The sequence below is a fragment of the Hylobates moloch genome, unplaced genomic scaffold, assembly GCF_009828535.3.
Source record: "Hylobates moloch isolate HMO894 unplaced genomic scaffold, HMol_V3 SCAFFOLD_3, whole genome shotgun sequence".
NCBI lineage: Eukaryota > Metazoa > Chordata > Mammalia > Primates > Hylobatidae > Hylobates > Hylobates moloch.
The window spans coordinates 156,944,486-156,959,796 of NW_026652278.1; the positions used below are offsets into that span (position 1 = coordinate 156,944,486).

General features: G+C 35.7%; 1 protein-coding gene and 1 non-coding gene across 2 annotated transcripts in view; one reads left to right on the plus strand and one right to left on the minus strand.

The window, feature by feature from the left end:
- Positions 1-15,311, minus strand: part of DDX60 (DExD/H-box helicase 60) — a 114,061-nt gene that overhangs the window by 97,363 nt on the left and 1,387 nt on the right. Inside the window, exons 2-5 of the mRNA XM_032148879.2 lie at positions 9,081-9,190; positions 8,824-8,893; positions 5,845-6,034; positions 4,218-4,559 (exon numbers count right to left, since the gene is read on the minus strand). Of these exons, the coding sequence (XP_032004770.1) occupies positions 4,218-4,559; positions 5,845-6,034; positions 8,824-8,893; positions 9,081-9,084 (606 nt within the window). The 5' untranslated portion in view covers positions 9,085-9,190. The remainder of the gene's footprint in view (positions 1-4,217; positions 4,560-5,844; positions 6,035-8,823; positions 8,894-9,080; positions 9,191-15,311) is intronic.
- On the plus strand, positions 8,518-8,621 carry LOC116466221 (small nucleolar RNA U13). Its single transcript, XR_004247459.1, has one exon. It is a non-coding gene; the product is annotated as a small nucleolar RNA U13 (small nucleolar RNA).

A 15,311-nucleotide genomic window follows, 5' to 3' on the forward strand; every position in this document is an offset into this window, starting at 1 on the left:
AATTGTGATGTTAGGGTGTCAATTTTGGATCTTTCCTGCTTTCTCTTGTGGGCATTTAGTGCTGTAAATTTCCCTCTACACACTGCTTTGAATGTGTCCCAGAGATTCTGGTATGTTGTGTCTTTGTTCTTGTTGGTTTCAAAGAACATCTTTATTTCTGCCTTCATTTCATTATGTACCCAGTAGTCATTCAGGAGCAGGTTGTTCAGTTTCCATGTAGTTGAGCAGTTTTGAGTGAGTTTCTGAATCCTGAGTTCTAGTTTGATTGCACTGTGGTCTGAGAGACAGTTTGTTATAATTTCTGTTCTTTTACATTTGCTGAGGAGAGCTTTACTTCCAACTATGTGGTGCATTTTGGAATAGGTGTGGTGTCGTGCTGAAAAAAACGTATATTCTATTGATTTGGGGTGGAGAGTTCTGTAGATGTCTGTTAGACCAATTCAATAAGAAGAGCTAACTATCCTAAATATATATGCACCCAACACAGGAGCACCCAGATTCATAAAGCAAGTCCTGAGTGACCTACAAAGGGACTTAAACTCCTACACAATAATAATGGGAGATTTTAACACCCCACTGTCAACATTAGACAGATCAATGAGACAGAAAGTTAACACGGATATCCAGGAATTGAACTCAGCTCTGCACAAAGTGGACCTAACAGATTTCAAACATACACATGAATAAAAGATAGCATAACCCCCTTTCAGGTACCTATCACCCAGCAGCAGCCATTTTCAATATGCATTGTATTTTTAATCATATTTCACATAATCCTCAAATTGACTAATAACATAACTTCTTTAAGGTGAATATTCAACAAATTAGGAAATAGATTATTTTAACAAAAATAAAATCCTTCATTAAAAAAATTATTCAGCCAGGCGTGGTGGCTCACACCTGTAATCCTAGCACTTTGGGAGGCCGAGGTGGGCAGATCACGAGGTCAGGAGATCGAGACCATCTTGGCTAACATGGTGAAACCCCATCTCTACTAAAAATGCAAAAAATTAGCCGGGCATAGTGGCAGGTGCCTGTAGTCCCAGCTACTCAGGAGGCTGAGGCAGCAGAATGGCAAGAACCTGGGAGGCGGAGCTTGCAGTGAGCTGAGATCGCACCACTGCACTCCAGGCTGGGCGACAGAGCGAGACTCTTTCAAAAAAAAAAAAAAATATTCTCAAGGAAAGATTAGACAGGATATGTGTAGGTACTCTTAAAACTCAGATTTAGAAATTGCTCTAACAGAGTAAAATGAGATAATTAATAACAGTACTTCCTCTCAATATAAAAATGAATCCTAGGGCTATTCCTGCTCAGAGTAGGCAACCAGAATTGAAAATAGTTTAATAATAGTCATGAGCCACATAACAATGTTTCCTTCAGCCACAGACCACTTACATGTTGGTGATCCCATAAGACTATAAAGGAGCTGAAAAATTTCTACTGCCTAGTGATGTCATAATGATGTCATAACACCACAGCGCAATGCACTACTCAAGTGTTCAGAGGCTGGTGTAAACACACTTACTGTGCTGCCAGGCATATAAAAGTACAGCATAGGCTGGGTGTGGTGGCTCACGACTGTAATCCCAGCACTTTGGGAGGCCAAGGCAGGCGGCTCATGAGGTCAGGACCAGCCTGGCCAACATAGTGAAACCTCGTTTCTACTAAAAATACAAAAATTGGCCCAGCATGGTGGTGTATGCCTGTAGTCTCAGCTACTTGGGAGGGTGAGGCAGGAGAATAGCTCGAACCTGGGAGGCAGACGTTGTGGTGAGCCGAGATCACGCCACGGCACTCCAGCGTGGGCAACAGAGCGAGGCTCTGTCTCCAAAAAAACAACAACAAAAGTACAGCATATACAATTATGTACAGTATATAATACTTGATCATGATAAAAATGACTGCCACTGACTTATGATTTACTGTACTATACTTTATTATTATTTTAGAGTATGCTCTTTTCACTTATATTTTAAAAACAGCTGCCAAACAGCCTCAGGAGGCCCTTAAGGAGGTATTCCAGAAGAAGGCATTGTTATCATAGAAGATGACAGCTCCATGTGTGTTATTGCTCCTGAAGACTTTCCAGTGGGACAAGATCTGGAGGTGGAGGACAGTTGATGTTGATGATCCTGACCCTGTGTAGGCCTAGGCTAATGTGTGTGTTTGCATCTTTTTTTCTTTAAAGAAAAAAGCTCAGAAAGTAAAAAGTATATATTTTAATAGAAAAAAAGCTGATAGAATAATGATGTAACAAAAGAAAGGCCAGGCACAGTGGTTCACACTTGTAATCTCAGCATTTTGGGAGGCTGAGGCAGTGAGACTGGTTGAGCCCCAGAGCTTGAGACCAGCCTGGGCAACATGGCAAAACCTTGTCTCTACAAAAAATACAAAAATTAGCTAGGCATGGTGGTGTGCACCTGTAATCCCAGCCACTCGACAGGCTGAGGCGGCAGGATCACTGGAGCCCGAGACGTGGAAGCTGCAGTGAGCTGTGATCGCATCACTGCACTCCAGCCTGAGTGACAGAGTGAGACTCTGTCTCAAGAAAAATAAAGAAGGAAAATATTTTTGTGCAGTTGTATAATGTGTTTGTACAGCTGTCGAAAAATTTTTGAAAATTAAAATTCACAAAATAAAAAATTACAGTAAGCTAATGTTAACGTATTAAAGAAAAGAGTATTTTTTAAATAAATTTAATGTAGCCAAAGTGAATACTGTATATATTAATAAAATCTACAGTGGTGTACAGTAATGTCCTAAGCCTTCACATTCACTCACCACTCACTCTGACTCACCCAGGGCAACTTCTGGTCCTGCAAGCTCCATTCATGGTAAGTACCCTATACAAGTGCATCATTTTTAATCTTTTATACCATTTTTGAATGTACCTTTTCTATGTTTAGATATGCTTAGATACACAAATAATTATCATTGTGTTACAATTACCTAGAGTATTCAACACAGTAACAGGTAGGTTTAGCCTAGGAACAGTAGGCTATATCAGATAGCCTAAGGGTGTCACAGGCTATACCATCTAGGTTTGTGTCTGTACACTAATGATGTTTACACAACAGTGAAATCGTCTAATGATGCATTTCTTGGAATGTATCCATGTGATCCATGACTGTACTAACTAAAGCAATACAAACTATCTTATTTTATGGCAACCATGTGAATATTTCCAAATATATGAGGAGTATGACACAATTCTCAAACAGTGACAAATGTTTTGTCTCAAAAATGATTTTGATGAATTAAAGAATGGCCTTCATATTCACTATTCACCATCAGTAGTGAAAAATAAGCAGAAACTGGATATATTTATAATTTTATAAATAAATTTAGTAATTTATAAATAACTATTATTTAATGTACTAATTTTATTAATTTACTATATGGTACTGTATTGTTTTATTTATAATTAGGTAAATAAATTTGTTATAATTATTTCTACTATTATATATTATATTATTATAGCTATCATTTATTTTATACATATAGTAATTTATAAATACATATGTATGCATGTTTACTCCCAAAATTTCAATACAATAGTTGTCAAATATACTAATGTATCAAAATAATAACATCATGGAATTTGAACTCTAAGAACTTTGAAAATTCTCCTATTGATTACTTAATAATAAGAAATAAGCCTACTTCAGTTATTTTCCTTCTTTATTGACCTTCTCCATTGTTTTCTTATTAAAGGCTACCATATTAATAGCATTTTGTCAATATGTCTCAGCAACAGGGGCATAATTTTTGCCTAATTCCATGCATTTCTGGCCTTCAATACCTTGAGGTCAATATATTATGCAGTGGTTAAGGACATAGGGGCTTGAGTCAGACTGTGTCTTTTCAAATCCATGTTCTACTATTCATTTGGTGTGTTTGGTGTGCAGATTACTGATCCTAGTATCTATTTCAACATCTGCAAAACACAGACAATACTAACACCTACCTTACAATATTGGTTTTAAGGTTAAATAAAACTTACTCATGAGAAATACCAAGCACAATTTTATAACAATAAGTGTTTGATAAATGACCGCATTTGCATTATCATTATTTACTTAATATTATTAATTGTTATACCTATCTGTTAAACCTCTGATAATTTCCTAGAGGAGGAGGAGAAAAAATTGAGTCAAGTAACTTAGAACATTTTGAAAATTTCTGGAAGAAATTGTCTTTTGAATGTGAATTACCTTCCGGAAAAAAATCTGGTGTCTGTACATGCTTGGAAGAAGGTACGCGTAAAGGCGAAGAACATCAGATTCTTGCCCTGAGGAAAGTACAACGTTGACCTTCCTTGCCCAAGAATGAACGATTACAAAGTTGAAAAGGTGTGTTTGTAGATCGTTCAGGCCTTCATCTGCAACTATCAGGAAATATGGGTAACTCTCTTCCAAGAAACTTCCCCACTCTTCTGATAAGCAACTCGAAAATGTTGTTCGAACATCAATGGTGGTATTCTTCTGAAGATGAAGAATTAAAGCAGTTCTCAAAGAAAGAAGTTCAGGGAAGTTGAAATACGCATACTCGGCATCCTGTGGAGGAGGAGGTGAAGTACATTTTATTTCAAAATTATCATTTAATCATTTAGTTGGCTAACACATCATTAAAGGCACTGAAGGAATAAAATCCAACAGTTTTGTTCTGTCTGATGGTCGGGGAATAGACCCTTAAACTTTACTACCATCTTAACAGATATTTGCCGAAAAACATCACAGTTTGGATTTAAATGCATGTGCCTCCTTTAAGCAGGCACTTAATACTTGGAGCTTATCATGCTTACCCTTCCCACTTTCTAATTCTTTTCCTCTCCAATCTCATTTCAGAAAGAAAAAGAACAGAAAGCAAATGGTTGATATAAATCATCTGCATCAGAAAGCTGAGGTGAACCACTGTGTTTTAGAGGATTGCTCCAGGTTACTGCAACCCTCCTTAAGCAACTGAGATTGTCTCAGCATACCAAAACTGGAGAAGCCAACTAGATTGTAAACATTAGATCGGAAGCCTAGCTCTTTATGCAAAACATGGCTGGCAAGCATTCAGCCATGTTCAGAAATGTAACAATAATTGAGAGTGCAAAATGACTGAAAAGACCCACACCAAAGCTCTTTACCTTTAGGTATAGGATTAGGAAGGGTGGTAGTGGTTATATACATCTTTATTTGAAATTGTTAAAAATTATATTAATTATATTCATAATAAAAAAGCAAACCAAAAATAGTTTTATTTTGCAAATACCTCGAACAAACCATAATAAAACATTGATTATTATTGTTAGAGACTGGGTCTCACTATGTCACCCAGGCTGAAGTGTAGTGGCATAATCATGGCTCACTGCAGTGTCAAACTCCTGGGCTCAAGTAATCCTCACACCTCAGCCTCCTGAAGTGCTAGGATTACAGGCATGCACCACTGTGCCCAGCCAACAAAGCATTATTAATGACTGTCCCTAGGCTCAGATATATTTTCCTCTGGGCTCATATAAATTGCCTGCTGAGTTTTGAAAACAGAAGTAGTTCTCAGAGCTGGAGAACTAGAATCCAGAGTTCAACTGGGCTGCTATTGAGGAGCTTTCTCATCCCCTCTCATGATCCCGTGTGTCCTTACAATAAAGTTCTCTTCATTCAAATAAAACATAATCTCATGTGTGGTGATTTCTGAATACTGGGATTGTGGGTAATTTTTTCTCTTCTTTCCTTTCAATTTTCTGAACTTTTATAGATATAATCTACTTTGTAATAAGAAAAAATATATAAAATAATTTAGGAAATTTTAGTTTTAGTGCTCATATTATAAAAAAGAACTCAACTGTCATGTTACCTTGAAGAAAACTATGGTGAATTGTCCTCCTTTGCTAATAAGATCCACAAGATAACGTTCAACCAGATAGAAGAAATGGAGGTTCTGCCCAGGTTTAAATGATATCTCACAGATACATGTGATAAGTAATGAATCCCCATCAATTAAAAAAAATTCAGATTCAACAAAATCATTGAATAAACTGGAATATCTAAAATGAAAAACAGTTAAAACAAAAATCACATATGCATTAAATCATGTTCCAAAAAGGCATCATTCTTATTGGCTCATTATCATTATCATCAATAGCTTAATTTGCTCAGCTGTCTCATGGCAGTGTCTACGCTAAGGCTTTTCAAATATATCTCCATTCACAACTATCCTTCACAGGAAGAAGGCAGGATTATCCATGTCTTAGGCTCACAAAGCAAATTATCCAAAGCCATATGGCACAGCCTGATTGGACCATGAATCTAGTACTTGTACCCGGCATATAAACCTAAATTATATATATTTTCTGCTTAATCAATCTCAGCCCCTTACAAGTGGATTCACTGATGGCTATAGACAAATGAAGCAAGAGGAAACTGTTTCTATTCACTATCATATAGCTCTAAAAGTGCCGTGTTGAACAATCGTATATACATATATATAATAGTGTACATGGTTCTATATACTGTTATATATAATATTCTATACTATATATAGATATATATTATATATGTATATATATTATACATAGATACACACCAATATAAATACTGATATATGTATACACTGATACATGTATACTATATATTCAATAAATATATTAGAAAAATGTGTGAAAATTTGTGACTATTTGAAAAAACTCTCAGACAAACCGTGCAGCCTACAAATACGAAAAAAATTTTAAGTTACCTATGTCATGAATGCATAAAGTATACGTAGTCTATTTTAGCATTTACTGCCATAAAATATACACATATCTATTATAAAAGTTAAAAATTATCTAAACTTACGCACGCACTTATAGACTAAACATGGCACCTTTCAGAGTTGAGAGAAGTGTAAACAAATGCTAAGCTGCACTATTAAATCACAACTGCATAAAATTAACTCTAGTATATACTATACTACTGTAATAACTTTGTAGCCACTCCTTGTTGTATTGTGGTGAGTTAGCAGTTCCTCTCCAGTAAACTGCTCTCCAAACACAATAAAAAGTGATCTCTCATGGTTCTTGCGTATTTTTCCATCGTGTTTACTGCAATATCATAAACCCTAAATAAAACCATGGAACCCATATGAAGTGCCATTAGTGATGCCAGAAGTGTTCCCAAAAAGCAGAGAAAGTCATGACATTACAAGAAAAAGTTGAATTGCCTGATGTGTGTCATAGATTGATGCTTGCAGCTATAGTTGCCCACCACTTCCAGATAAATAAACCTAATGTAAGGACCACTGTAAAAAAATTTTTTAAAGAAGTTAGTGAAGGCATTGTTGCAGCAGTCATAAAAATCTTGCATTTTTTGTGAAAGACTTTTTTTATCTCACATTAAAAATACAGCTTTTATGTGGGTGTGGGATTGTCTAAAAAGACTCTAATATGATTCAAGAAAAAGCAAAGTATATGACAAAGCAAAAGGAAGACGAAATATCTAAAGCTGGAAAATCTAATGCCAGCACAATACGGTTTGATAATTTTGGAAAGAAGTTTGGCTTTAAAAATGTCAAGATAACAAGAGAAGCAGTTTCAGCCAACTAAGAGACAGAAGAAAATCATTGAGGGGAAAGAATATCTGCTTGAATAGGTTTTTAATGCAAATGAAATTATTCTGAAAAAAAAAGTCACAAATAATATTTATTAGTACAAAACAAAAGTGAGCACCAGGATTTAGGGCAGGAAGGGATAAGCTAACTCTACTGTATTGTGCAAAGGCAGTTGGTTTTATCTTCAGGCCTGTCTTTATCTGCAAAGCTGCCAACTCCTGAGACTCGAAGGGAAAAGATAAACACCAGCTGCCAGTCTCTCAGTAGTACAACAAAAAGACCTGGACAATGAGGAAACATTTTCCAAATTAGTTAAATTGATACTTTGTCCCTGAAATCAGGAAGTACCTTGCCAGTGACGGACTGCTTTTCAAAGTTCTTTTGATATTGGACAATGTCCCCGGCCACCTAGAACTCCATGAGTTCAACACCAACGATGTTGAAGTGGTCTACTTGCCCCCAAACAAAATGTCTTTAATTCAGCCTTTAGATCAGAGTGTCATAAGAACCTTTAAGGCTCATTACACACAGTAATCTATGGAAAGAATTGTCAATGCTATGGAAGAGAACCCTGATAGACAGAACATCATGAAAGTCTGGGGGGATGGCACCATTGAAGATGTCACTATTGTTACGATCCACTCCCACTTAATAAATGCATTTTTGCTTCCTTATGATTTTCTTAACTTTCTATACTAAGACCAGAGAAACAAGAGGGCAGGCAGAGCCTTTGAAGGCATGTTTCAGAATTTTCTCTTCATCCTAGAATCAAATATTAGCCATTGATGAATTTTAAGCAGGTGGCACTATGATGGGCTTTGCATTTTGAAAAGACTAGTCCAGCTACAAGATAGACAATAGATAGGATGGGTGCAGACTTCTTGGTAGAGCAGAGAGAAAGCTATTGCAGTTAAGTTTTGGAGGAGTAAAAAGTTAAACACGATCCTTTTGTAGTTCATAAATGTGATGATTGGGTTTTCATGTGTATGTGTTGGATGTGCCCTACTCAACCCTTGTTACAAAGTTATCTCATTATCTGTCTGGCATGAATTTAGAAAAAATATATAAAAATTAATTAACAATAATTTTTAAAAAGTTAAACATGGATTCCCAACTGCATAGTTGTTCAGTGCCCTTAGCCCCTACACTGTTCAATGGTCAACTGTCTATAAATCAGTATAAGGCCAAATAGACATACAGGGAACATGATATATGATTTCCCGTCTTTTTTACTATAATAATACTCACTCAGCTTTTGGCATTTCATTCAAAATTAACTGGAACATTTCCTGTGAAAATGTTGTAAGAACATTTCTTTCTAAATTATAAAAAAAAAGAGAAAGAGAATGGGTTATTTTTCAATTGGTCCTTTTTACAGGAGCTATCATTTAGTTATTATTCAAGAAAGTAAAACAGTAATGTGGTTATTTTAATTCCATTAAATCTATGTAGTTTACAGAGTAACATTGTTTTATAATCTATAAATATTTTAAGTGGAAAATTACCCATTCTTGCTGCTGCCTGTGCCTCCAACCTGAACTGGCAAGTATTAAAGGTAGCAAATATCCTTTACTTTGGTACCTCTAAGAGGCAGTTCTTAATGAAAATGGCAGTCCTGCATAAAAAGAAAAGAAAATGAGTCTTTATTCAACAAACATGTACTGAATGACTACTATATGTAAAGCAAAATATTCGACACAAGGAATACAAGAATGAACAAATCAACATTGCCGACAGTTCTCACAGAGCTTAAAGATAATTATTAATCAGATAATCATAGAAACAATGGAACATTGCAAAAAGGACAAAGTCAAGAGGTCAGAGGAAGTTTCCCTAAAGAAATAATGCTTGAGCTGAGTTCTAAGAAATAAACAAGAATTAATTAGGCAAAAAGAGAAAAAGTAGCATTTCTGGCAGAGGAAATACCAGAATACCATGGGTAAAAGCTCAGTGGCATGAAGGGTTGTGGGTGACATTGATTCCAGAAAGAAGCCAGTAGGGCTGGAGTGGAGACCATCAAGGAAAAGACCAGAGAGGACAAGAGAAATAGAAGGGCATGCAGAGCCTTTGAAGTCATGTTATAGAATTTTCTTTTCATCCTAGAATGAAAAATTAGCCATTGATGGATTTTAAGCAGGTGGTATTGTGATTGGCTTTGCATTTCGAAAAGATTAGTCCAGCTACAATATAGAGAATAAATAGAATCTACTAAGTTTCTTAGTAGAGCAGAAAGAAAGTTACTGTGCAGGAGAATAATGATGATAATTTGATGTAATATAGTTTGATGGTAGCTGAGATCATAAAGCTGGAGAGATGTGGATCTACTTGAAGGACATTTAGGAGATGAGTTTGACATAATTTGGAACTGGATTGGATGTGGATGGAGAAGAGAGGAAAGGGGGTTGTCAAGGATGACACAAGATTCTAGCTCAAGTAATAGGATGGATGACTAGGCCATTCCCTGAGCTGGGAATTTTAGAACAAGGCTACATGTCAGGAAAAGATTATGGCTGCATTTGTGAACCACCTGAATTTGACTTGCTTTCAAGATTTCCCACAAGCCATGGTATGTAAGTAGTAAAATACACAAGTCTAGAGGACAAATACAAAGTCTGAACTAGATTTGAAGAGGTAAGTAATCTGAGTATTAATGGTAAATGAAGCCATTGGTGTAGATGAGCTTTCTTGGACAGGGAGAGACAGCATCATGGGAGAAGAGTACTAAAAATCCACATTTGAAGATATTAATACTTAATATATCAAGAGAGGAGGAAGAATCTGCAAAGGTAATAGAGAAGAAAATACTAAAGAGGTAGATGAAAATGCACTTGAGCATTTTGTCATGGACACTAAATACTGAGACATTTGCCATTCAATATGTTAGGGCTGTGAAACAGGTAGATACATACATGATTGATGGATAGATAGTAGATAGATAGATTGATTGATATAGATAGATATAGATCATAGATACGTAGATAGAGATGATAGATATAGATATATAGATGATAGAGATAGATGATAGATAGATACAGATATATAGATGATAGATAGATAGATAGATAGATAGATAGATAGATAGATAGATAGATAGATAGATAGATAGATAGATAGATAGATAGATAGATAGATAGATAGATAGAAAGATAGATAGATAGATATGATAGAGAGAGAGAGAGATTCCTATTCCATGATATTAAGGAACATATAATGGTGATGCACATGCTGATATTAAATATTACAATAATAATGCAAGGAAGTATATGACTGTAATGACAAATAAGTTTAAAGAAAAATGGAATTACTGTGGGCTGGGATGTTTAGGGACTCTAATGGAGACACAAGCACAAGTATGGTCTCTCACTCACCCAGTTACTGTCTTATTTCAAAGATTATAGAGTATCTACACTTTACCAAACATTGTACTTGCTGAAACATATGCAAATATGCATGAAGCATGATTCTCTCCTTGTACAACCCAGTGTAAGTTTAAAGATAACTAAGTGACACATTACATCTAATTTGCTGTGTTCTAGCAGAAATGGCACAGGAAGCCATTAGAGAATTGAGAGGGAGTTCCTAAATCAGAATGAAGGGATCAGGGTCCTGTGTTCTGAGGTTTCAAGAGCAGGCTGAAAAGATGACGAAGACTTATGAAAGCATGTTGGGGAAAGTGAGAGATATAGAGAATTACTTTTCAGGTAGCAAAATCAGCATCAGTTTAATGCATAAAGTTGTGAAACTACATGACAAGTTTAAGATCCTATGGGTTGTTCTACATGGCATAGGACAGGGTGACTCATTGGAGATGACATTGGAAGGGTAGGTTAGAACCAGACTATAATGGGTCTTGTGCCCAGGTAAGGAGATGAGGTATTTTCAAAAAACTCTCTGTCACCCATTTCATGCAATCCTTAACCTCACTAATTGTGCAATGACCATACTATCTTTCTTCAACTCTCCAAATTGTACCAAGCTCCAATGGAAAAAAATTGGTCAGTGAGAACTGAACAGGCAAGAGAGAATTAATCCCAAGTATATTAGAGAAAACTTCAGAAAGGATAGCGTCAGATTCTACAAGATGAAATAAGTTAATTTACAGGTTCCCAGATGTTCACGATGCTCTTAGAGTCTCAGGAATTTTTTTATGCCACTCCTAGGACAAAATCAATACCTAACCATTTCATTTATTAAGTAGTTAGATACAAACAAATTAATAACTATTTATGTCCTGACAACTTAGAAATTGTTTTAAGAAATAATATACATAGATTAAAAGGAATAATACAGTTTTTATAATGAAATATAACTATGACTGAGACGTGAGTGCCTGTTAAACACTGTGAAACTTTCAACAATAGCTATGGTGACAAAATAAAACTGCCTTAATGGGCAATCCCTCCTTAATTTGACAATCAAGGGATTCCGTAGCCTGCCTATGGGGAGTTTGAGATCCTACAGGTTGCTCTACATTACATAGTACAGGGTATGTAAGACAATGCGTGTAAAGCCTAATAGGCTTTCCTCTTACATGCCCTATACTAAAGTAGACTTACATACCCTAGGCTTTCTTCTTATATACCCTATACTAGAGCTACCCTATTAACCTCTGCTCCAACACATGCAAGCCCTAACACCTAAACAGAATTCACAGTCATTATCCCCACTTCTCTGTCATTTAAGGGAGAGACATGCTAGAGATCCAGCCACCTGTAGTAACTGATGATTGAATACTCACACACACACACACATACACACACACACACACAAATTAGTACCAATAGACATTTGAGGCACAAAAAAAAAGCAAAAATAAGAAACCAGATGAATAAGCATGATGCAGAGACAGAAAAGACCTTCAAAATTTTCTAATTACTGCTTTCAAAGAGTTAAAAATATTTCTCATAAAATAGTAACAGGCTGCTAGAGAGAGAAAGAGAAAGAGAACGCATGCAAGTGTTCATACACATTTAAAACATAATTTTACAAAGAAGAAAGTCATGTGCAGAACAATAAAATGAGCATGCTGGAATTTTAAATCAGTGATCTGGTGGGTTAAAGTCCAGGAAATTTTGTAAAGGATAAAAGTAAAAGACAAAGAGATGAAAAAATTACAAAAATACTAAAATATACAGAAATAAGTCAATAAGCTCTTCCTCCCCCTACTAGTAATTCTAGCAGGAGATAACTAAGATTCCAAAATGAGTGGGGATAAAAATAACCAGATATATACTTAAACTAATATAATAATATTAGACCAGAACTAAAGAACAACATAACATGTTTAGATTGAAATGTTTCTCCAACTACTGAGTAGAAATAATGACAAAAGAGAAAACTACACCTAGGCACAACTTGTTAAAATTGCAGAGCTCCAAGAATAAAGAGAAAGACAGAAAAGGTACAAAGAAATGGAAGTCAGGCCATATGAGAATTGGTTTAAGAAATGAACACTGTTGGCCGGCTACTTGCATTTTAATCTTGGTTCTGAAATATACTATATTTCTATAAGCTTAGACAAGGTATTTACCATCTCTGAGTTTCAGTCTACTTATCTATAAAATTGGAACAATAATATCACCTCTGATTGTGTTTTCAAGCTACTTAAATGTATGAACTGATGGATATGAATTGATTAAAATAATACCTGGCACACAGAACTAATTAAAATAAGCAACATTCCTGGATGTTTTGATAAAATAAAGCATTTTCAAATTTCTAAAAGGATAATAATTTGAACTTAGAATTCTGCATCTAAATAGTGATCCAATTCATGGAGAAGGCAAAAAGATGTAGGTAGACTTTTAAGAAGTCATAAATCTCACCAACCGTATATCCTTTTTTTATTTTAAGTTCTGAAATACATGTGCAGAACATGCAGGTTTGTTACATAGATATACATGTGCCATGGTGGTTTGCTGCACCCATCAACCCATCATCTAGGTTTTAAGCCTGGCACGCATTAGGTATTTGACCTAATGCTCTCCCTCCCTTTGCCCCCAACCCTCCGACAGGCCCCAGTGTGTGATGTTCCCCTCCCTGTGTCCATGTGCTCTCATTGTTCCCCTCCCACTTATGAGTGAGAACATGTGGTGTTTGGTTTTCTGTTCCTGTGTTAGTTTGCTGAGAATAATGGCTTCCAGCTTTATCCATGTCCTTGCAAATGACATGAACTCGTTCTTTTTTATGGCTGCATAGTGTTCCATGGGGTATATGTGCCACATTTTCTTTATCCAGCCTATCATTAATGGGCATTTGGGTTGGTTCCAAGTCTTTGCTATTGTAAATAGTGCTGCAATCAACATACATGTGCATGTGTCTTTATAGTAGAATGATTTATAATCCTTTGGGTATATACCCACTAACAGGATTGCTAGGTCAAATGGTATTTCTGGTTCTAGATCCTTGAGGAATGGCCACACTGTCTTCCACAATGCCAACTATATATCTTAAATGATAATTTTATTTAAAGAGATAATACAGAAAATTGGGGAAAACCCATCAAGAATGAAGACAATCAAAAAACAATGAAACTTTGTGTGATTTAGAAAAGTTAAAGGAAGCTATAAAGAAAAACAAGAGAACCCATGGTACTTCGAATTTACAAAAGTCTGTTTCAAACAGTAATTTTAATAACATAGAACTACATGTCTTAGCCTAACAATTCCTCGATTGCTTCTACACTGAGTAATGTGTGCATACTCATAATTTTGTCACTGCTGTTTACTTTTTTACTGTTGACTCGACATACAAACAAATCACAAGAATCAAAGTCACAAACTGCTGTAAAATATGAGAAACCTTGACAGTATGAAAATAATAATATAATTAACCAACTTGGCAGTTCACAAAGGGATGAATGAAAGAAAAATAAATATGAATGCTAAATTCTTAATCTTTCACAGCAGGAAGTCCAGTAATAGCATCTGAAGACAATATATGAAAAAAAATAATCGTTTATGGAATCAAGAAATTATCCTGCTTTTCTTCTAAGTACTGCACCATTGCATTACCAAAGAGTAGATATAAGAGTGATTCATTTCTAGAAATAATGCAGCTAATAAACACAGAAGGAATGATAGAATTAGAATATCAGAATATCAACATTTTACAACTCCTAATGAATTAACAGATCTTAGTATTTTTAAATGATAGCACAACAAAAATAGAGGCAAGTGTCTGCACCATCACTGAAGTATTGTAGTTCCCCCAGCCAAAAAAAAAAAAAAAAAAAACCCAAAACTTCGGAGGCCAAAACGGGCAGATCACCTGAGGTCAGGAGTTTGAGACCAGACTGGCCAACATGGAGAAACCCCATCTTTACTAAAAATATAGAAATTAGCTGGGTGTGGTGACAGGCACCTGTAATCTCAGCTACTTGGGAGGCTGAGGCAGAAGAATCGCTTGAACCTGGGAGGCACAGGTTGCAGTGAACTGAGATCAAGCCACTGCATTCCAGCCTGGGCAACAGAGCAAGCCTCCATCTCAAAAAAAAAAAAAAAAAAAAGAAAGAAAGAAAAAGAAAAAAAAGAAAACCTTAATCTGATCAAAACTCTAGTAGTAATGATTAATTTACAAGAAGTTTAGAGGCCAGCAAAACATGTCAAATGACTCCACAGGGATTAGGACACACACACACACACACACACACACACACACACAACAGGACACACACATACAAAAACGAACAAGCAATCATAAGACCACATATCTTACGAACGAATACATTAAAAGGG